Source organism: Pempheris klunzingeri, chromosome 7 (genome assembly GCF_042242105.1).
Source record: "Pempheris klunzingeri isolate RE-2024b chromosome 7, fPemKlu1.hap1, whole genome shotgun sequence".
In the NCBI taxonomy this organism is placed as follows: domain Eukaryota; kingdom Metazoa; phylum Chordata; class Actinopteri; order Acropomatiformes; family Pempheridae; genus Pempheris; species Pempheris klunzingeri.
The window spans coordinates 28,345,404-28,369,566 of record NC_092018.1 but is presented as its reverse complement, the minus strand read 5'-3'; the positions used below and the strand labels follow the sequence as shown (position 1 = coordinate 28,369,566).

General features: G+C 43.5%; 1 protein-coding gene across 1 annotated transcript; it reads left to right on the top strand.

The window, feature by feature from the left end:
* The first annotated feature begins 3,178 nt into the window (after positions 1 to 3,178).
* Positions 3,179 to 23,377, top strand: rorb (RAR-related orphan receptor B). Its single transcript, XM_070834469.1, has 10 exons — positions 3,179 to 3,272; positions 18,280 to 18,365; positions 18,480 to 18,621; positions 18,813 to 19,244; positions 19,750 to 19,871; positions 20,229 to 20,361; positions 20,473 to 20,580; positions 20,774 to 20,884; positions 21,093 to 21,205; positions 21,342 to 23,377. Exons 1-10 carry the CDS (start codon positions 3,266 to 3,268, stop codon positions 21,504 to 21,506), a joined length of 1,419 nt encoding a protein of 472 aa, XP_070690570.1. The 5' UTR covers positions 3,179 to 3,265; the 3' UTR covers positions 21,507 to 23,377.
* Positions 23,378 to 24,163: the final 786 nt, after the last annotated feature.

The following is a 24,163-nucleotide window of genomic DNA, read 5'->3' as shown; positions in this document are numbered from 1 at the left end:
GAAGAGACAAACTGAAATAAACAGAACAAATGATGAAGACACAACAGATTCACAGCTAATCAGTCAGTATAATCTGGGTGACCTTCCAGGGAGGAGGACTGTCAGTCACATAGGTAGACAGACAGACAGACAGAGATGTAGCAGGCAGCCAATAGAAACAGACAGTGAACATAGAGGCAGAAGGAGCTAAGATCCCATCTCGGTGCAGAGCGCTGCAGTCTCCCTCTCCAAGTTCAGCCCTGAGGCATGGCCCGGTCTGCTTCTCCTGCTCCCTTCCTCCCTCATACCACCATATGGACAGAGCAGCCTACACTCCAGTATATCTCATCAAACACAGCCTCTATGTTTCTTTTTTTACCCCCCCTCCGCCCCCCATCCACGCTCAACACACGACGTACATAGTTGGTCATGTTTAATGTAATTTCTCTGCTATCTCTGTAGCTTCGGGAGAACACTGACTAGTCGGAAATGAGGCGTAATCCCTCTTAATGGAGTCCCCAGCCCTCAGATGGATTGAAGTCCACGCTGCACACAGATCATATAAGGACACACTTTATTGCTTTGACAAGAAGGAAAGAAACCTTTATTGTATTTTGAAGCGCTAACTACCCCCCCACCCCCCCATATCCCTTTAATTTTCAACCCCCTCTATGTCCGTCTTTCACTGTCTCTTCTTTTCTTTATCTCTTCCCTCTGTCTGCCCGTCTTCAAGAGCATTTCATCCTGACCAGTCTGGGATTTTATCACGCTTGCTTTGGTCATTACATCACAATTATGGAGCTGTTGGTACAGGAGAAATAAGAGATGAAAAAAAAAAAGGAAGAGTGGAAAAAGCGACAGATGAAATGTAGGTCAGTGGAGATGTGCTCGGGGCAGTTTCTCTCTCTGTTTCTCTCTGTGTGTCTCTCTCCCTAGGCCACAGCTAAAGAGGCTAAAAGAGACCGGGGGTGAAAGTGCCTCTCTCCCACACCTGCCTCTCTCCTACCTCGCACACACGGACTGAAGCTCCGACAGTGTTATCTCTCAGAAAACCACTCTAATGACAGACGCCCAACGCTGGGCGTGACGCTAACCGTGTGTGACAGGAGTGGCTCTTTTCAGCACAGAGAGGACAGACACTCACTTCTGCACACTCATGACATGATCACTTTTTACGTTTTGGTAATATTTCACTGAGAGTGGCACCAGAGGTCAGCAGGAGTTGGTCCTGGGTCAGAGAAGACCTGGTGGGGTTTCCTTGTGGCTCAGCCCGTCAGGGTCTCCCCCTGTGGTGACTAGAGTCTGCTGTAGTGATGAGGCAAGAACACTGTCAAACAGTCTGAAGGCTCGACTGTCTGTGTTTAACCTGGAAAAGACCGTGTTGTTGGCCTTTGTAAAGATGTTCACTTTCTGGCAAGTAATTAAAACTGTTATCTAATATTTTGGGCTACATGTTATGCCATTATCTGCTGTGATTACCCACCAACTGACCTGTGTCACAGGGTGAATATACACTGAATGATTTCCATTCATGCACTGTACGCTGAAATGTACCACATCAAACTGGAAGCACTGCTTTATTTTCAGTTCTAATATATCAAGAATAAGCCTGTAAATTACATTAAAGAGACAATCATCCATCATCATAGTTTTAATAAGTATAGACGTCTATTTTAATACCCTGCAGCCCACACTGGGTCAGTCATTGTACAACACAGTGGTCTAACATGAACCTACTCTTTCATTTTCCAGGTCAGTATTTTAGTGTTTCTCAGAGGAAGGAGAGGACCCCACCCTGAAAGTCATCCTGGGGACACCTGAGACAACTCATGTCATCTGAGCTTCTCTTCTTTCTCTGACATAAGATCTATTAACCTCTATGTATGTATGTATATATATATATGTATATATATATATAACCTCTATGGGACAAATGTGATGTTTTTTTTTTTATTATTATATAATGTACATAGAGACTTTTATATAATAATCAGTATAGTGTCATTTACTGTAGATACAAGTTGAAACTCAAAATGAGATAATTAGCTGCATCAATGGACATAATTTAGTTAAAGGCAATAATTTAATAATAAAGCTTCATTAATTCGAAAAACAAAATCAATTTCATTTTCATGTGTCAGTAACTAAAATATGTGTCTGGTTCTTAGTGCTGAGTTTATAGTGACCCAAATTAATAACAGTTTTTAGATCTACTTTATTATTTTGGTGCTCAATAGTCACGTTAATCTGTCTGATCATAAGTCTAATTCCAGTGCTATCATGGTGATATTTCTGTAACTATATATAAAGTAGATGAGTTGGCTCTTTCATAAGCATTTCTTCATCATTTTTGTCACTTATCGGCATTTTTTTTTTAATCATGTTAATATTTATCCCACAAGCAATCACACACGCCATGGTTTTTAAAGCTTGTCTTCACTTTGAAACTATCTGACTTGTGATTATTGTAAATTCATTTGGTTACAACGTTTTGAGTCAACTGATCAATTTTGCGGGTTTTTCTTTTTTTTTTTTCTAAACAAAATAAACTGGATTGGGTCCAAGAGGAATAAATAATCCCTTCTCCCCACGCAGACTGTGAGATTTCAGCAGCCTCCTGAGTATGAGACCAGATTAAAGATGGACTTTTTTTTTTTCTGTGCATGCATGAAAATAGACTAAATCGTGGAGCTGACTAAATGTGGAAGGTGACATTAAAACTTTGCTGTGCCTGTGTACTGTAGCGGCAGAGTGCGCTCAGGCTGTATGAGTGCAGTGTGCGTGTGTGTGTGTGCGTGTGTGTGTGTGTGTGTGTGTGTGTGTGTGCAGGCTCCGGGCTGGAGGCTGAGCAAGAGAGAGTGGGAGGAGCGGAAAGTGCTCCAGTCCAATCAGGGCCGCCGGGTAAAGCCTCTCCTATACGCTCTTCCCTCCCTCAGCCCGCAGAAAACAGTGAAACCCTCCCACAGAGGTGAGAGCGCAGATGTCATGAGAAAAGCGACCACACGGCCAGAGCGCAACGACCGACGCACCGACAGACCTCAGCCCGCCTCCCTGCGCCCCGGTCTGGGATGCTTTTAGCGCAGAGACGCCTCCACTCAGGGCAGCCAGTGGACGTCGACGCAGATCATCTGCACTCTTGTCGTTGTTATTGTTATTTTTAACCGAGGATCTTCTTCCCCCCTCCTGCTCCCTCGCACCCCCCTTTTTATAAGTGTTTATGTTTGTTTCTTCATGACTGCTGCTTTGGGAAGCGAGCCTCAGCAGCAGCTCCAGCAACGCCAACACCATGCGAGGTAAGAGCCATCCCACTGCTCCAAACACCGCCGCACTTTCCCCAATCTTCATCCAGCTACACACACACACACACACTCAGACGCACGCGCACACACACACACACACACACACAGCACGGCGGGCTTTATCCCACATTTGGCCTTTAAAGTTTATTCTGGGAGTTTTTAGCCGCAAAGCTGTTCTTGTCACTTTTTTTCGCAGCCAGACTGAGGGCGGCGTGTGGCTGGATTTCTGCGCACCTCACACTATAAATGCATTAAAAAGTTTATTTGGATCTCTGCGCGTGTGTGTGTGTGTTGAGTCTGAGCGTGTGTGTGTGTGTGTGTGTGTGGGAGAGGCCTGCAGTTTTGCAATTTCATGCGCAAAGCCACTGTAGTCTGTGATTGTAAATTAAAAGTGGCGCATGATGTTTGATTAAAGCTTTAATCATTTGAGCTCCACTCCACACCAGCGGAAATTGCGGCCAGACTGGCACCAGATCCGATCACATGAAGCGCAGGAGAACTTGACTTTGCCACGTTCTGCTGATAAACTTTATTGAATGTTTCAGGGATACTTTTCACGCGCTCCACTAACCCATTTCCGTAACGGGCCGCGGATGTTGAAATTCAATGTCAATGTTGCCCTGCGCGCACACACACACACACACACACACACACACACACACACACACAGGTTAACACAGCTCTCACTGAGCATTGCTTTGCAGTTAAAGTCCCTTTAAACTGTTTCGTTTTTTCGTTTCTCCTTCATCACGGTCAGTCAGTTCATCAGGCGCTGCAGGTCGAACATTTAATATTTAACCACCATCAGTTTTTCGGATTTGTTTTTATTTACCGTTCTTAATGTTGTGCAATTATTACTGACGCAAAAGTTGCGACACTCGATCAAATGATCAAGATGATCCTGAGCTTTAATGTAGAACTCAGTCTGTTTGTGCTGTTCGACATCTGAGCCAATTAAACTCCTCCATCAAGATGTCTGACTGCATCAGGTTGGACAAGGCACAGGGAGGCTTTGCTGCAGAATTGTAGAAAGTCCAAACTTAAGCTCGCTAATGTGGGAGCAAATTCAAATGTTGTCAAACTGAAATACATTTTATATTGGCTTGCAAATAAGGCGCAGACTTTGTAATGGCGCTTCACACTGGGCCATGATTATCAGATGTATAATATCAGAGGAGAAATGGTTTGTCAGTTTTGGTATTTAACAGATTCTTGTTAATATTATCATTAATTCTCATGATGATAAAGAATGATTTAACCAAATATACTATTAAAACGGGTTAAAGTGAATTAATTGCAATCCAGTTTTTACTTTTTCCTTTAAATAAATGTCCAATCTATCTGTCTATTTCCTGTAAGGCTTTTTGTGTTTGAATGTCATATAAAGCTTTCTGCTGCCTCAACTTCAGGCCATCAAACCTAGGGCAAGAAAAAACATGAGAAGGCCAAACAACCCCCCCCCCCCCACAGACACACACACACATCCCTCTCTCTCTCTCTCCCTCTCTCTCTCTCTCTTGCTCTTATCCCATGGCAAACTCCTCTGTCGTGCACCTTGCATTTTATCCACATTTTAATGGACCTTGCGACCACTCTCGTGCATGGGAGGCTTTGGGGGGGTATACCGAAAGCTCCTGCTTTCACTTTATAGCCGTGGTTGGCAGAAGAGGCCCCTGAAGCGTCTCTCTCACCCCTCTTTCTCCATGTTTCTCTCTCTCTCCCTCTCTCTCTCCATCTTCCTCTCTCCCTCTGCACGCCCCAAAGGGTTTTGTCAGATAGAATTAAATCAGTGTGGGCCGTGCGGCCCCCACTCCCAACCTGTGTATGTATGTGTGTGTGTGTGTGTGTGTGTGTGTGTGTGTGTGGAGTCTCGGCTGCCCTTACACAGAAATGTGCTCACAACCACAAGGTTATAAAAAATAGAGGCCCCTCATGAGCCGTGGTAATTATCATTTAACAATAGCCACAACTCCTAAAGCCCTGACCGAAGATGATGTCACCTCATCGCGAGGCCAGGCAAGGCCAGAGAAATAACAGACACAATAATATCATCAGGGCTTTTTCTGAAAATGGAGCATTGTGGGGTTTTTTTTTTCTAATGTGGCTCAGTGTCGTGTAGGATGTTGTAAACAGGATAATTATTTCTTGTTGTTTTTTTTTGTCAACCGTGACATGATGATCTTGCTGCTGTGAATAGTGTTCCTCCAAAAGCTAACAAAGAAGTTGTATAATAAAAGGACATCAGTTATGGTGGCATCATTGAGTGGTAAAAAGTGTAGGTGATAGCTAAGTTTTATTTTCAAGAAATAAGCGTATATGATAAACCAAAGGGACAAAATAATAACACAAAACAAAATTATGATTTCATTATTTTTGATTTGGTTTCAATCAATAATCATTTTAATTCCCTGGATTTAGGCGTTAGATAAGTCTATTCTGACAGAAATACGTTTGGGTTTCCAAAGCACATGAGCCAGTCAACATCTTTCAAGGAAATATTTCACTTAGTTTTTAATCAATATGAGTGCAGGGCCTCCGCTGAGATTTCTGCTGAAGATAACCACACGGAAATAAACAACTGGGAGCATATGGACATTTGTGTAAACATACAAAACTATATAAGAGCATAAAGTGACATGGAGCCAATCATTCTGCATGTTAACAGCTTCAGCTCTTATAGTAATCTTGCGTTAGTCCCTGTCAGTCTGCGTATCCGACTCTTTGTAGTGCTGATATAAGCCCAAGAGCTTTTACACCACAGAGATGCTCCCGGGTCAGACAGGTCACAGAGTTCAGCAACAGAGGGAGCAACGGGGCAGGAGGGGTTCACAGTGCCATTTGATCTCCTCCGTTAGCGATATGTGTCAATCTCATTCTCCCACCATGGGAACAGATAGGATGACAGAAACTGAGGGAGCGGGAGAGAGCAGTAAAGCAGTCAGATGATGACAGGCGGCGTCAAAAGAAGAGGATTCCAACATCATTTATATTACCTTGTAAGATGGCTTGTGCTCACATACAAACGCAGAAGGCACTGACAATACACACACACACACACACACACACACAGCTGCAGTACTACGCATGACGGCCTCATGCCAATAGAATTAGTCCCATCCTGCTTTGCTTTGGAGGCTTGTGTGAGCATTGATTTGTCCGAATCTAAAGCATCCCGGGATCAATTTTCAGTCGAAACCAATGGAAGCAGTCTGTTTAGATAAATCTATGGCACATAACTTGGATGGCTTTACTTTAAAGTCCCTACCTCTTTGAATTAGATTCATTTATTGCTAATATGTTCTTCTGTCGTAATGATTGTTCATATTATTTGTTATTATATGTAGGAAATTGGGCAATGTGTTTTTCAGATAATGGCAACGCTTTATTAACCCCCCTTATATAAGCAAACAATGAAAAGATGTTTTATTATATTGCAGTTATGACCAGATATAAGTGCTTCTTAATATATTTGTCAACAGCTGTATTTCCTCCTGTGAAGCCTGCTGCATAAGCACATCATGAATGGTTAAACACAGTTGTAATAGTAAGAAATATTTCCTCAGTGTGTGCTTTAAAGCATTAATCAAATGTTTATAAATGTTAAACAGGGGGTTAAAGTAAAGTGCTGCGAGAGTCACAGATGACAGAGTCACAGATGATTAAAATCACCTGTCTTAACAAAAGTTGGCTCATACGACGACACACACATGTGAACTAGACTACAGAGATTGAAGAGGCGGCCGGTGGCACCGTCCTCAGCCAGAAACAGCAGGTTGGCGCACAGGTTTTGTCACCAAATCACTGTTTTCCATTGTTGCCTTGCAATCACTTATCGCGCACAATAGTGGGCACCTGGCCTGAGCGAATCTCCGGTTAGCAGTGTTGTCTGGCTCTGTGTTCTCTGCTGTCGAGCTCGCCGTTGTTGATTGTGTTGTTTATTGTGTGTTTGTGCTGACTAATGGCCCAGTGTTATGTAAGAAGAGAGGAGAGATTACCCCAAGCCCATGCAGGCCACACTGTTAATCCCTCAACACAGCCCTACTGACTGACTGAGGTACCGCCAGAGTGCCGTTGCAACACACACACACACACACACACACACACACAAGCTTACATTGAAGACTTACTTCCCACTGTCTGTGCACCTGTCCTCATATACCCACAGTTGACTCCTCACCTAGCGTGCCCGCCTGACCTTTTTTTTTACGTCGTCTACTAAAAACATCCCACCATGCTGCGTGTGTGTGGCCTGGATGGCACTTCTGTGGTCCCACTGAGCTGCTATCATAGCCCGTGTTTGTTTAGCATGTGCTCAGCGTGCACTCCATGTTGGTTTTATCCCTCTGCGGCTGTCTGAGGGAGTCTAGGCGAATAGTTTTTTTCTCTCTCTCTCTCTCTCTCTTTTTAAATCTTTAGACACACAAAGCGTGGGCTACACGGCACGCTTCAGTTTGTGTCTCCACTTTATCTTAGCCAGGAGGGATTTCAGCCTGAACCACTCCTAAACTCTAAATCTGCCTTGAAGTCATGGAGTCCTCTGACAGCTCCTTCTGTTTTGTCAGTTTTACTCATCCATGAAGCCAGCGTGTCTCAATGGAGACACAATGACATTCAATATTCACATTTTCCTTCGATTTGCATTGAAGTAAAAACCGGGGGAAGAGGGTGACTGCGCTTGATAAACGCAGAAACCGAGTAATGTATGAACAGAAAGACTACAGATATCAGCTTTTATTAAAAAAAATAAATCTACTCCTATCGAGGCATTTTGAGCAGGAATTGAGTTTTGCTGCCTCATAATCAGTCTTGTTTTATGAAGAGAGAGATAGAGTGCAATGTTTGATAGTCCAAAGTCAGAGAGCACGATCACCTGCACGTCTAAACTCAGGCTTCAGGAGCCATCGTCATGTAGAAGACCCACGATTGAAAAAGACCCCAAATCATAATAGAAGCAGGAGAAAAGGTTTTTGTTTCTATGGATATAGATTTTTCTCTTCCATTCCAGTCACCTTGTGAATGAAACCATTTCCTTTTCTGGACTTCTTCTTCATCTACTTTAAAAAGGTGATTATTTGAGAATCTATAAAGTGCATAAATGGCAAATTTAAGTCAGAGAAGAGTATTTAAATGCTGGAGATAAAGAGACAGGAGAGAAGGGAGAATGTGAATGAGTGAGATAAGAAAGGAGAGAGCAAGTAAGAGAGAGACTGAGGAGTTATATAATAGTGAAATCGGGTGTGTGTGTGTGTGTGTGTGTGTGTGTGTGTGCTTGAGCAGGAGTGTGTGTGCCTCTGTGTGAAAGTAAGGGAGAACACAGTAGAGGGTGGTTAAAACAGTAGATTGAGTTTACTTGCATGCACGCTGACACACACACACACACATACAGATACAAACTATCCTGTCCTCACGTTACACTTGCACGGTGTAGCTGCCCTGAGCAATGAATAACGCCAGAACCCGTAATAGTGGTGTCCAAAGTCCACACTCGTACACCAACTATTAGACTTTAGCTAGCAGTCAAAGCAGATTAGTGCGTATACTGTAGCTTTGTGTCAGTTTAACATTCCTGCCTCAGCCTTATACACATATAGATCAAATGGGCCTTTACAGGTTTGGAAAACCTAAACTAAGACCTCTCTAAAAGTGATTTATCTGAAAAAATAAATTGTCTTGAGCTTTAAAATAGTTCTGTTTAAGAACCATACAAACACATGGTTTTTCATTAAGAAAAGAGTAGAGTAGGAACAAAATGGATTACTTGGCATGTTGCTAAACGCCTATTCTCTGTGAAGGTGTTCAGTGGTGGAAGGTGCATGGCATGCACTAGCAACAATAAGCCTATAATATGACTTAGCCTGCTGCGGCATCTTTTCTTAATGACAAAGATTAGCCTGTTTTAGTGCTTGTAATCTCATTGAAGAGACTCTTATTCAGTCTATCTTTCTTTCTCTCCCCATCTCTCTCTCTCTCTCTTTCTCTCTCACTGTGTCCAAATCCTGAGTTACCTCACACGAGCGTGTGTTCACATGTGTGTGTGTGTGTGTGTGTCCTTAGCAGTGGCTGTTGATGTGAGGTCTCCCGTCATTCACAAAGAGTATGTAATTATGAAAGCAAGGCTGCTGCTTTTGCTCTCGCCACTCTGATATAACGTTCATAAAGCATTCTGTTAAATCATCCCACTAGAGAGAGACAGAGAGACAGAGAGAGTGAGTGAGAGAGAGAGCAGGTGAAGAGCAGAGCAGAGCAGGCTGGGCCGAGCCGAGCCGAGCCGAGCTGTGCGATAGTCTTTGTGATCAATTTGCCTCTGTGAGAGATGCCCCTGGGGCCACTTTGGGGAGAACCTTGTTAGGCTGAGTTAAATTGTTGCCCGAGGCGAGCTATTAGCGGCCATCCCTGGGAGAGGACACACACACACACACACACACACACACACACACAGACATGCGTGCTCACACACTCGCTTAAACGCACACATACGTTCAAACCTTTTTAAAACAGAAGTCATAAAAGCATAACTCATTCATGTGCTCACATTCAAGCACAAAGCAGCAGCAGCAGCACGAAAATACTCCATTACAAGCAAAAGTTGCAGGTATCACCATCATCACATTTAATTTTGAGAAAATTAGGGAATTTACAAACGGCAAAATATGGTTCTGTGCTTTGGGAGGTGGCTGACAGGGGTGAGTTATTTGGTTGAGACATACAAAAATAACTGGTATGGTCCTTTAAAAGTACATAGCACAAATATGACTAAGAAAAAAAAGAAATACTGAAAGTATCTTATGATGCAGAATGGTCTTTCAGAAATATGTTATATTTACAAATTACAATTATTGATGCATTCATATGTAAACAGATATGAAATGCTTTATATACTATTGATAGTTTAATCTGTAACAATGCATCATATTTTATTTGTCGATCATATGTTTTAGTTGGTAACATGTTTATTAAGTGATAAGTAACTATTAACTACTGGTAACTGCGGCTTTCAGATAAATGTAGTGGGATTAAAAATACAACATTTCCCTCTAAAATGTAACAGAGAAGCACTAAATGAAAGTAGTTAAAAACTTAAGAGTAAATGTACATCCTTACTTTACGCCACCATCCATAACCGCTCATTTCTCCCATACACACAGCGTACATTCCCATGAACTAGTTCAGCAACATCCAGTCACATTTGGAAGTGGACGGTTTTGACAGAATTTGAAACAAACCTTCACACAGACACAGTTTCCATTCTTCTCTCAGTGATTTATGTCTGCCAGCCATTCACACTAAGTGCTGCTCTCTTCATTAATGCTTTAAAGTCCATTCAACCTCACTCACGCTGATGTTTCTGTTTTATCTGACTGACCGCCGACTATCACTACAAAGGATGTGACTAACAAAGCTGAGGGGACATTTCTCTGCACTTTATGTAAGAACTCAATGCAATTTTCTGTGTCTCTCCCTCTTTTTCTATTTCTCTCTCTCTCTCTCTCTATGCTGGGATAGCCACCTTTCCTCTCCCTTCCCCCTCAAACACACACACACACACACTGTCATCTACAATTAGGCTCAAGAGAAACACCATAGGAGGAGGAGCATGAGGTTAAGGGAGGATGAGGACATAGCCAGAGCCAACAAAAGGTTATTTTCTCACCTCAGGAATGAAACAACAGGATCTCAGTCCGTATAAATGTGTAGAAACATATTCTTCTCTGCCTTGATTCCCCTCAACCCGCAACAAAACATGAACACCTCGACCCCACTCTGTGATTTCACAGCTTAGTGTGCACGCATGCATGTCTGCTAATGTGAGGGTGAAGGCGTGAGAGAAGGAAAATATATAAGAAAGAGCTTAAAGTAGTCTGTGTGTGTGTGTGTGTGTGTGTGTGTGTGTGTGTGTGTGTGTGTGTGTGTGTGTGTGTGTGTGTGTGTGTGTGTGTGTGTGTGAGAGAGAGAGCATGTTTGCTACAGCAGTGTGTGTGTGCATTCTCATGGCTGATTTCAGGACGGTAATGACCAGATGCAGACCTCTCACACTTAGACTTGTTCCTTCCACTCTGATGCACTTGCTCAGTCCTTAAGGAAAGGTCAAAGGCCGTCGGGGTCCTACAGGTCACCCATGGGGTTGGAGTGTGAGCGTACGCCTGCGTGCGTGTGTGTGTGTGTGTGTTTACAGTGACCATGAGAGGCTGATCTGAGAAGGCAGATGGGCAGACTGTGTGTGTGTGTATAAATATATATATATATGTGTGTGTGTGTGTGTGTGTGTTCAGGCTGGGGTTGGGTTTACCCTGTGGATTTTTTCCCACGCCTCCATCCCCTCTTATCCATATGAGGACACATGCTCTGGGAGACTCTGTGTGTGTGTGTGTGTGTGTGTGTGTGTGTGTGTGTGTGTGTGTGTGTGTGTGTGTGTGCGTGGGGGGGAGATGGGGCAAGCATAGAAATCATACTGTAAAGTCTGCTTTTTCAAAGGCAGTTTGCAGTAATGTATGCATCCAAGCATGTCTGAATGTGCCTCTGTCTGTCTGAACGTGTGTGTGTGTGTGTGTGTGTGTGTGTGCATGTGAATCGATGCACTGGATGACAGCCAGTGGCCCCCTTCTGTTCCCTCTCTGTGGCGTCCAATCACGCCGCGGCACAATATTCTATGAGCAAACCGCAGCTGATCCCAGACCTGCTATCTGAGCAATTACCCAGAGTGCTTTGGGGCCGCATGGCAAGCTGGACAAGCTCATGCCCTCTGACATACAGCATGGGGGGGAGGGCGAGAGACTGTTTTTCTGACTGTTTGTACATGTGTGTGTGTGTGTGTGTGTGTGTGTGTTGGCAAAGAAAAGGGTGGGGGGGGTTGATCGACTGATGGGAAAAGCGGAGGCTGGGGGGGGAACATGTATGCTCACGCAGCAACATATTACTACTATATTCCAGAGTGGACAAAGGCATGCTTGGCGGCGAGGGATGGGGGAGGGGAGGTGGGCCGCTGCATGGCATTATGATTATTACTATAACACACAGAACAGCCGACTGTACAAACAAAGACAGAGACGGTCCCGGTGCAGGACTGTGTCTTCTTCCATTAACGCAGATGCTTCATGGTACGGTACGTCAGCGTTGTGTTTATCAGTCAGATCGGGCCTCGGTGTTGGAGGATGATAATCGCTGGCGTGGAGTTCACTGTTGCTGTCTAGAGCCACAACTAATCATTGTTTCCATTCCAGATCAATCTACCAATTTTCTCAGTTAATTAATTAAACGTTTACTTTCTCTAATCGGCAGGAAAATAGCGAAAACATGTCCCTCACATTTTCCCAAGGTCCAACGTAACATCTGAAGTCATCTTGTTGTGTCTCATCAACAGTCCTAACCATGCATGTGTAACAGGAGCACTCAAAACTGTTAAAATAAAGAGAAAATGTTAATTAAATGTACAGCATGTAAAGCATGTTTGGCTGACTCAGCCTCAATATAACTGCTCTGTAACACTGAATATTACAAATTGTTGAAGTTTTGATTCAGATATTTACTGATTTGAATCCTATTATATTCTTTGGCTGTCCTGTTACGGCTGCTTATGTTCAGCTGACGTCCAAAATTTGAACTTCTAACTTTTGTTAAATGGAACAAAAAGGTTTCGTAGCACAGACTAAGCATATTCCTCATGTTAAAGTATAGTAAAAGGTATCTTTATGTATCAGCGCTGTCACACGTGTACCACATTGGCACCTTGAAATTAGGAGAGGGAGACATGTGGAATGACTGGACTCCTGCATGGCTTTAAAGCCTTTAAGACCACCAGGGCTGCCAAACAGTGGCATTTATGGTGAAAACTATCTGCTGGTGTCTGAGTCACAAAGAGGACACACAGCATGGAAGACAGATGAAAGTGAGTAAAATGCACTTTATTTTATTTATTATTTTAAGGATAGCAGACAGTCCGCCGATCCTCAGTATATTTTTAAGATGTTTTAGACAGTAAAAACAGACAGGAAAGAGAGAAAAGTATGACAGTCCGTTTGAATCCATATGCAGTGGCAGTGTTTCATTGATTTTAATGGGGCAGTATGATGTGAAAACATGACAGCAGACACAGGGGAGATAACCCAAGCAGCACTGCTATACGCTATTCCCAGCTGTGTGTGTGTGTGTGTGTGTGTGTGTGTGTTAATCCACTCCGCGATCACACGACCAAAAGTTTTCTCAGTGTTTTTCATTATCGGTGGAGGGATAAAAAAAAAAAAAAAAGGGCTTGTTCCTCTCTAAGCTCTATGAGACAAGGAAGACAGAGTTACGCTGAGAGATGGAAATAGATCATGAAATACAGAAACTGAAATGATTTCCCAGGCACACAGTCACACAGCCACTTACGGCGAGGAGGAACACTCAGAGACGAATGAAAAAGTCAAACAGACTGAAGTGGAGTGGATGGTGAACAGTGATAGCATAATTCACAGTATATAGACATCTAAGACCAGCGCCGGAGTTGTTCAGATTTAACAAGGAGTGGTGGGGGGTAAAGTGCTGATCTCCTTCATTTTCCCAGAAGATATCTAGTTAACTGGCAAGAAGCTATGCATATTTTTAATGAAGTGGAGATACCACCCACATTCATCCCCAACAAATCAACCCCTGGGACTACAGTACGAGTCGTGTTTGCATTTCTGAAGTGCCTTCTATTGCCAAAAGTTACGGTAGAAAGTGATTTCAACTGTTCCATAAGCTGTGCTGCTATGGCACCAGCCTCTAGTGTATAACGCCATGTTACTGTGCGACATTGTGTGTGTGTTGCTTTGGGTATGTTTCTGCTGTAGACCCACCCTGCAGGCTGAATGAATGAAACATGCATGTCCAGTCTGCCCCTCTTGAAACACACTCATGCGCGCACACACACACACACACACACACAGAAACATGTATAGCAACACCTAGTGGCCTTAATTTGCTGTTACATTTTCATTAAAGATGGGGAGAGCTGCCCTTTGAAATGGTCCCATCACTGTGTGTTTGCAGCCCTTTACGGTCCACTGTGTGTAAGCTACTAAGTGTTTTAGATGAAGTATTGTTAAGATATTGGGAGCTCGGCTGCTGCTTTGTTCTCTGCAGTGCAATGTAGATAATTAGGACTCTATTTAGAGAGAGGGCCAGCCCAGGAAATACACAGGAGATCCTCACCTCATTAAAAATCAATTATCATAACACACGTGCCAGTGCGATGCAGCCCTCATGGCCATGATCAGCTACACACACATGCATGTGTGGCGACTCTCGCTGCAGCTACACACTGCAACAACCATCTTTGCCTTTCTTTGTTAAATTCAGCTCCAGTTAGTTCTCTCAGTCTTTTTCCCTCTCAAGAGATTGCTCGGGCCTGATCCTCCTCTTAGCTGAGGAATCGCCAGCGTTGCAGTCCCGCTCTTACATAATAACCTCAGGATAACACTCGCGCTCCCGCTGGACGAGGACGCTGTCAGTCACTCAGCTCAGATTGGGTCACCTCAGGTTGGAGAGAAGGCCCTCCCACCGCTGTGAAAGACATGTCGCTAAGAGCAAAATAATCTCCAAACACACAGAAATGAGTGGCTCTTTTTTTCCCCACTAAGGTTTTGTTTGGAAATGGATGCCTGTCAAGAGTCAGAGAGTTAGGGGAATAGCTGCATTAGACTCCTCTCTCTGAAGTTTGCTCTATTTTAGAAATTCACTTTCACTACAGCTCCAAAGCCGTGAGTTTGCTTCTGAGATGTAAAACCATGAAATCAAATACACAAAATGCATTATCATACATCCTAACTTTGGAAACAATAAGAACACAGCCACGTCTAAACGCCCAACAGATAACACACTCTTAATTCTGCCATAATCCACCGGCGTAATGTATGCATGTATTGTTGGCTGGATGTGGAAGTGGGAGTCCTTTGGTAAACAATTCACACAGCCTCCGCCGCTGAGAGAGGGCGACAGGACGAACGGTGATGATACACCGAGTTGGCTCCACACACCGATGACATCACTTCCTTTATGAGTGTGACAGCTTAGCACATCATCGCTGTGACAGCCAGACGAGTGCAGCGAGTGGGTGGTCACCCTGGCAACAGCGATGCTGTCATGACCGTCTCCTTATATCCTACCTGACAGTCGCCGCTGGCAGTGAGCACAGCCCACACTCAACAATGCACACACCCCCACACACACACACACACACACACACACACATTCGCAACCGTATGCAGACATGTACACATACTTTATCTTTCACTGTGTCTTTTTTCTAAGTGAAACGCTCACTCAAACCCTCTCTGAAACACACACTAAAACAATACACATGCCCACACGCCCATGCTCCTATGGGCATAATTATGTGACACAAAGAGGAGTGCAATCTCCCATGGGGCAAAAAGAAATACAGTGAAGATTTAATGTAATCACTGGAGAGAAACAGTAAACACACACTTCTCTAAGTTGGAAAAATGTAAAAGAAATAAGTACGTATATCCACTTGACAGCAGCAGCAGCAGGTGTGGGCTGAACACATTCAGCTCGTCTAAACCCACAGAGATTGACTTGTTTCACGCTTAACAATTTAATCAAAGAGTTTGACTAAAAGTACACGATAAACAGCAGGAGCCGCAAAGAGTAAGAGGATTGTGAGAAGCAAAGAACGAGGGTGATAAGAAGCACGACTGATGTCGCCCTGTCTTCTGCTTACTGCTCGTATGTGGTCGGTTGATAACAGCCATCTCGGGCGCAACTGACCCGTTTTACGGACTATAAATATTGTGTTACAGGCCACGTTCATTGACAGCTCTGCATATGTGTAGTCTGAGCGCCGTCCCAGCCCTGTGCTCTGCTCTGACCCAGTTTGGAGCCAGTTGGCCCGGGAAATGGTGGAAATGGGTCATGTCTTGAGCTGCACCAGAACTCGCAGCATGAGCTACGCCACCTCAAGCACAAAGTCAGACAGCTCATAGGTCACTCACTCACTCACAGACAAGCTAATGTGAAGGGACACAACGATCTATTGTTGGGTTTGAGGTGCTGAGTGTAAATTGTAATCTTGAACGACAACTATAAAGATAAGTAGAACAACGAATAGTGCAACCGTCATGAAGGACGGTGCATAGTCCAGGTTCATGTGAGATTGCAGATCAGTTTTTTGTTTGAAGATATTTTAATCTACTAACCACTAGGGGGCAGGTAGGCAAGTGCATGAGAAAGAAAACAAACGAGACACTTTATGAGCATGTTACTTTGTGGATCTGTAAGGTTCTGTCAGGCTCTCTTCTCTCTTCTATCTCTTGACCTGTGTCCTCCAACAATGTCTCTGCAAAGAGTGTTAGGGTCCATGTAAAGAGCATGCAGTACAGACTAGGGATCATGCACATGAGTTAGCTGGCATGGCAAACAACTTGTGAGCATCTGTGTGTATTTGGGCAGGAATTTAATCATACTTTTAATTGCAAAGCGGTCAGATTGCAGAGTGCACAGGTAGCAGTAACTATCTGTTCCTGCTCAGTCGCTTAGACAGACAGAACTGTCTCCATTGATCCTCATATGGGATTATCCAATTATATATATACTGCACACTCATTCCTCCACAGACAGTTAGTGTACACATATGTGTATATGCATGTACATACACTATATAAACCTGTAAAGTACATGCACCCACACAAACAATTTATACTGTCAAACCAGAACATATGCACTTGCTCAAATGCCCAAAAATAACCGGCTCTTACAAAAGCTCTTCAGTGAGCACACACACACACTCAAGACACACTCAGACATGCATGCAGGACCACACACGCATACGTCTGCAAACAACATACATGTGCATACGCTCTGCAAATTCATACTTCTGAGGCGCCTACTCCAGTTATAAAGTGCAACTTTTGTGTAGCTCTTTCAGGGAATCAGTGTGGCGAAATCCATGCAAACGCAGAATTTAAAACTGCAAAACTTTTCTGTTCTGCTCGTTGACTTTGTCAGTTTCTGAGCTTCGCAGAACATTCATAAAACTTGCAGAATTTCCCACAGGTGGACTGTGCAAGGAGATTACCTGTGAATGGCTATTTCAGCTGTGGCTAAGCCAGTGCTCATCAGAGGAGGGAACCAGCTAGTCGGGAAATAATTTAGGATTAGATAGGCTGTCTAATCTCTTTATAGAGGGTGTGCCATCTCAGCAGACATACCTGCCTACCTCTACATTCATCTCATATCTCTTAACAGGGACTCCAGCGTTCTCCTCCCATATATTATGGATACTAAGTTCAAAGACACTAGTAACAGCTGCTTTTGTGTGTTGCATTGAAATACCTCCTGTTGTTCATATTCTGTGCCTTTGGTTGTGGCTGTACATGGAGCTGCCTATACACAGTGAGTAAACTTTTGACAAATGAAAAATAGTTAAGTTGGTATATTTGTAGAATAAGAAAAAACTAAATAGTCACAGCATTGATAAAAAGGTTGTGGAATATGTGTGTGTGTGTGAGAGAGAGATATAGAGAGAGAGACAGGGAAAGAGAGTTGAAGAGCAGAGATTGTGCTCCTTCAGTGATGTAACTTGTTTTCTCATTATGGGTAACCTCTCTAACCTGCAGGGGTCTCTCCTTCAAACATAGCACAAAGAACCCACACTATGCCGTCACTTGTGTGTGTGTGAGAGTGAGTGTGCGCACATATGCAGTCCTCGTCATGTTCCCGTCATTAGAAGAACTCCTACAAGGACATACAGGATGTCCAGATGTCACTGCGCCCTTGTGAAGCTGAAGTCAGACGCATGCTGTCGGCAGACACATTCACACATTGTAACCTCAATCAGGTCCTACAGCCAACCACGTTATATGCTGGGATTTTTTTAACCTCAAATTAGACCACCAGCTGAGCTCTAAAAGGCTGTGAGGTTACTGAATCAAGTGTTGTGTTCTCAAAACTGGGGAAAAAAAAAGAAAAGTCTATGTCCAGTTTCTTGACGTACTCTTCTTCTGTCCTATCTCTCTGCCTGCAGCCCAAATTGAAGTGATACCATGCAAAATCTGCGGAGACAAATCATCAGGTATCCACTACGGAGTCATTACGTGTGAAGGATGTAAGGTGAGACATCATGCATTGTTTCATCAAAGGCCTGTTTTGTTTGATAAAGCTCATCATTCACGTTCTGTACTCTGCGGGTAGCTGTAAATCTGCTCTGTGTTAAAATGTAACCAGGGTTTCTTCAGACGGAGTCAGCAGAACAATGCATCCTACTCCTGCCCCCGCCAGAGGAACTGCCTCATCGACAGAACAAACCGCAACCGCTGCCAACACTGCCGCCTGCAGAAATGTCTCGCCCTAGGAATGTCCAGAGATGGTGAGTCCCACTATTTCAATATCTACATGTGAATTATGCATACATTTTTCCAACTTCACCATGCTGTTGTTGATTATGATAATTAATACTGTTAGACAAAATTACCTTTTATGTCTGATGTATACTACACCAAGCAGCTGAAAGGTTGTGACAGTTTAACTATGAATTCCTTGTATTGTCTCCCCATACAGCGGTGAAGTTTGGCCGCATGTCCAAGAAGCAACGTGACAGCCTGTATGCAGAGGTCCAGAAGCACCAGGCGCGACTGCAAGAGCAGCGGCAGCAGCAGACCGGCGAAGCAGAAGCTCTGGCACGTGTTTACTCATCCAGCCTAACCAACGGACTGTCCACTCTTAACCATGAGATTGGGGGCACCTATGCCAATGGTCACGTCATTGAGCTGCCCAAAGGCGGCCATGGTAATGGAGGCGGAGTCCCAGGGGGATACTATGGGATGGATTCCACCCAGCCGTCTCCAGACCAGTCAGGTTTGGACATGTCGGGCATGAAGCACATTAAGCAGGAGCCGGTGTACGATCTGACGCCCGTACCCAACTTGTTCAGCTACGGAGGCTACCAGGACAGTCAGCTGGGACCCAATAATGTCAGCATGGGAGAGCTGGGTAAGGACTGCACGCTGTTTTGTTCTGTTTGTGAGACGGACACAGTAGAACGGTTCATCATTTAAAATCTACACGAATTATCCACTGTTACCAACAAAGTAGTCCTGGTAGAGAGCCTGAGTCAGAGTGCTAATCTGAGAGCAGAACAGGAGATCAGACAGGCTTACACAGTTAGCTGACAAGGTGTCATATTACTGTATGTACAGCTCAAGCTGTAAGTGCAAGTTAAGATTAAGTTAAAATTAAGGATTTAACATAAATCCAAGGAAATGTTAAATTAAGCAGTAAATGTTTTGCAATGAAAAGTGCCCTCCATAAAATTTTCAACATATAGGGATCATCATTCACCTGCAGCATAATGTGCATGTACATGTGCACATTGATGTTTCCCACACACACACGTACCATATACCGCTGTCACAACTGTACAGATGAATGAAAGAAATGAATGACCAGACTGTGCAGAAAGGAACAAATGAATTTACAGGCAATCTCTCTCCTCTAGACCGTATTGCTCAGAACATCATTAAGTCCCACTTGGAGACATGTCAGTACACAACAGAGGAGCTGCAGCAGCTCGCCTGGCAGACACACTCCTATGAAGAGGTCAAGATGTACCAGAGCAAGGTGAGGTCTTATGCTACTGTTATTACTGTTATATTTTCACATGCTCCTTCCATACAAGAGGTATAAGGTACTTTACTGCTCATTATGCCTGCGTCCAGTGCATTAATGGCTATTCATGTGCAGTGTGGCATGATTGTTCCACAAGGATTTGTAAAAAGACAACTGATGGAACAAAGACAATTTGCTGATGTTGTATTTCAGACACTGAGTAAACAGCTTTTTTCTTCTTTTTACTTCAGCATCAATGTCAGCTGTAGCAATAATAAATGTGTATTTCACATTTTTTTGTTGAATTTATCGGCATGAATATGACTAGTACAGAACATAGATGTCTAAAGTGGGCGTGTTTGGTTCTAGCCTCGGGACGTGCTGTGGCAGCAGTGTGCCATCCAGATCACCCATGCAATCCAGTACGTGGTGGAGTTCGCCAAGCGCATCTCAGGGTTCATGGAACTGTGCCAGAATGACCAGATCCTCCTGCTCAAGTCAGGTGAGTTTACCAAACTGATAGTGACAGGATCGGTCAGGGAAGAGATAGTCCCAGGCCTTCTTATTCTTTTTGGCTAAATCATCACAATCTCTCCCCCCTTGGTCCCTCCAGGCTGTTTGGAGGTGGTCTTGGTGCGGATGTGCAGGGCGTTCAACCCTCTCAACAACACCGTGCTCTTTGAAGGGAAGTACGGAGGCATGCAGATGTTTAAAGCTCTAGGTAAGACACTACTGCCTTCGCATTCCGACTTGGTAGAAATGATGGACTTGGTCGACATAAATTGAAAGAGAAAGGGGAAAATCCAACAAAATGGAATTTAAAAAAACCCCTCTATACCCAGTGAGTAAGTGTAATGAACATCTCTCTTCTTTGTCTGCCCTTCTCTGTCCTCTACTCTCTGTTTCCCTCCAAGGTTGTGATGACTTAGTGAGTGCGGTGTTCGACTTTGCCAAGAGTTTGTGTTCACTGCAGCTGACAGAGGAGGAGATCGCTCTGTTCTCCGCAGCTGTACTAATTTCCACAGGTCAGTGCACATTCCCTAATATTATTAGACTGCAGGAAGTCGCCTGTGTGAACCTCAGTGCCTGCAATGTATCAAGGCAAGAAACAAGATTGTCGCCCTGTTTACAAATCACAGTCGAATTAATTAGGCTCATCTAGATCTACCGTTTTGTGCTGTATCTATTTTATGAACAGCTCTCCAAATTCATGTCGTTTTTTTTCCTTCTCAGATCGGCCGTGGCTGATGGAGCCTCGGAAAGTCCAGAAGCTCCAGGAGAAGATCTACTTTGCTCTGCAGCACATCATGCAGAAGAACCACATGGATGAAGACGCATTGGCTAAGGTAGGTCAAGACTGTCCTTGGACCAGATGAGTCACACAGCTCCCCCCGGCCTCAAGGCACAAAACACAAGAAGCTCAATTGTTTGTGGTTTATCGGTCTAACCTTGACTTGACTGTCTCTCCCTTTCGTCCGGCAGCTGATCAGCCGAATCCCAACGTTGTCAGCCCTGTGCACGCTCCACACCGAGGAGCTCCAGGCCTTCCAGCAGCTCCACCCAGAAACAGTCAACGTCCTCTTCCCTCCGCTCTACAAAGAACTCTTCAACCCCGACCCCAACTCTGCCATGGCCATGCCCAAGTGACTGTCCGTGGTCCCAACGCAACAAACGGCGTCAGCGGTGGACCAAGAAAATAAGAAGACAGCCACGTCCGACGAGATGACGGCGGCTGTGTCGACTATGCCATCGCCATGGCAACCACATATTCCTGAGCTCCCCTGTGCTCGTCTCGGGCTGGAGGGTGAGGAGTCATCTGCCAGAAACTTACAGTTACCGCCAACAATACTAGGAATGTCCAGCACTTATCCCATCCTGTTCACCGATACAGTCTGAAGAATGTATATATAAATGAAACGCGCCCCGAGCCACAACCTAAGTGGGGCTTCCTCCCGTCTCCTGAACTGAACTGACTGACCAGAAATGTACAGACTTTAAAACATCTAGGAACAATTTTAAGCTGTCAATCTTTAAAAAAAAAATGGGTAAGTTAATTTGTTTTAACTTTGAAAAAAATCTTTTTTTGTTTCTTTGATTTTTTTTTTTTTTTCACGTGAAGAAATTGTGAAGTTGAAGAAGCTGGATGGGGGAGGGAACTGTGGATTTAGAGAAGCTATTGTAGATATTCATCTAGTGCAGAGCGGATTCCAGTATTACTTCTGTTAAAATAAGTTAGTCTTAATTTAAATATACAGCAGCCCACTGTGGCTGACTATACCTTGTCTATGTGTTTTTATTTTATTTGATAGTTTCTTGTGTACAGAATTTGTAAAGCTGAGACTTGTAAAAGAATATTGGGTAAAACTGGGAATCGATTTGGGTTTTGTTGATATACAGAAGCCTTGTCTGGATTTTGTTCATATGTAAAGAAGGTACTTCATCCTTCTGATGAGAACTTATAGAAATGTAAAGAGAGCATATGAAGGATTTAAAAAGAAAATAATGGCTACTACTTTTCAAGGTGAAGATATATACAGAAATAGTCTATTTTGCAAGTAAAAGAATCTGGCAGATTTGCCGTCCTATCAATCATTTTTTTCTCTCGCTGCAATAATTACGTCCAACAAGCTGGACTGCTTTCGAACAATCAACCAGAAACAACCAATCAGAAACTAGGACCTCACAATGATCCCCGCCTCTTCCCAAACTCCCCTCACCCTAACCCCCTTATTTCTTATGTATTAGGGCCTTGACATGGGATGTGGACAGAAATCACAGTGAAGAAGTGAATAAAACAATTCCACGACAAAAACAATCAAGACAAACTTGAATTCAACTCGCAACTTGCCAATCTTGAAAATCATGTATGAGTACTGTATGCCCTCATTCCTCCCATCACTATTTGCACAATCCAGTCCATGGATGTCAGTCACTCCGGGCTGTAAATATGAAGGACCCTTTTCTCTAAGAGCAATAACTTTCACACTGCCTTTCTGATCTTACTCCTCTCCTTTCCTTCTCTCCCCATGTTCATCTGTTCAGAGCTCAGTAGCTGTCTTTAACTAGAATGCACTATGTCCGACTCGTGACCAATAGTTTTGTCTAACAATCACCTCCATGGATGGAACTCATTCCACCACAGACTACTGACAGATGATCAGGGAGTAGGGCACAACACAGAGCACTGACTGACACATGTGAAGAGATGCAGATTAGCCTCCAATGACCTTTTACAGCTACAAATTCACACAGAAAGCTGATAGCTGATCACTTTTTGTTAGTCATTCCATAATTATTAGCACTTAAGAGTCATGCAATCATTGTGTGTTGCTTTTTTCCCTGTATTAATGTGATGCTGACGAGCGTTCGGTCACTGTGTGAGATCACACAGGTTTTATTGGACATTTGTACCAACTGAGCATGTTGTCGGATGACAGTTGGGAAAATCATTAAAGATACACTTTTTTTCTTTCCTTCTGTAAAAGAGATCTATGCTGAGCTATGACAAATCTCCAACTAAAGAGCTTCCTTTTATAATGAGCTTTTTACTAAAATAAGTGACCCACTACACAGTAAGAACACCAAAATAAATCAGCTGATAGTACAGAATACTTCAAAAAACAACATTTTTGATCAAAGACAACACTTTGACCTTTACCTCAACTCCAATTTCTATGATTAGTGGACTGATCTAATGTTATTTATGCACTATAAAAGTGGAGATCTTTATCAGGCTGTCTGTTGTGTTGAAATGTTCATTGCACAGTGGCCAAATCTTCAATTAACACGTTCAGATTCATTTACATTATAAAACACTGAATCCATTTACACTTCCATCATCACATATGTTTTCTCTACATGATGAACGAGCATCAACGTCAAACATTATTGCTAACACCCCTCTGTTCCACGCTGAGTCTCAGTGATCCATTCACCGTCCACCCCCCCCCCCCCGACCCCACCCCAGATCAGAGGCCAGTGACTCTAAAGACAATCAGTCGCTCATAAAGGCTCGATGCACTACGCGCAGCATCTCTCAGGGAGCAGCTCTTTTTCTGACTTTGCATTAAAAGAGGGTTGAATATTTTTGCAAATTTACAAAAAAAAAAAATTTAATTATAAAAGAACTAACTTTTTAGGGTTAAAAATGGTATACGCCACCAAACGTATGCTAGCAATGGAATCTGCCCAGACAAGGCTTTTATAAGTGTGTGTCTGTGTGTATGTGTGTACAGAGCATGAATTCACTGTCCGAACCTCTTTAGAGCCCAGACTATAAAACAAGCATTGTTACGTAGCACATG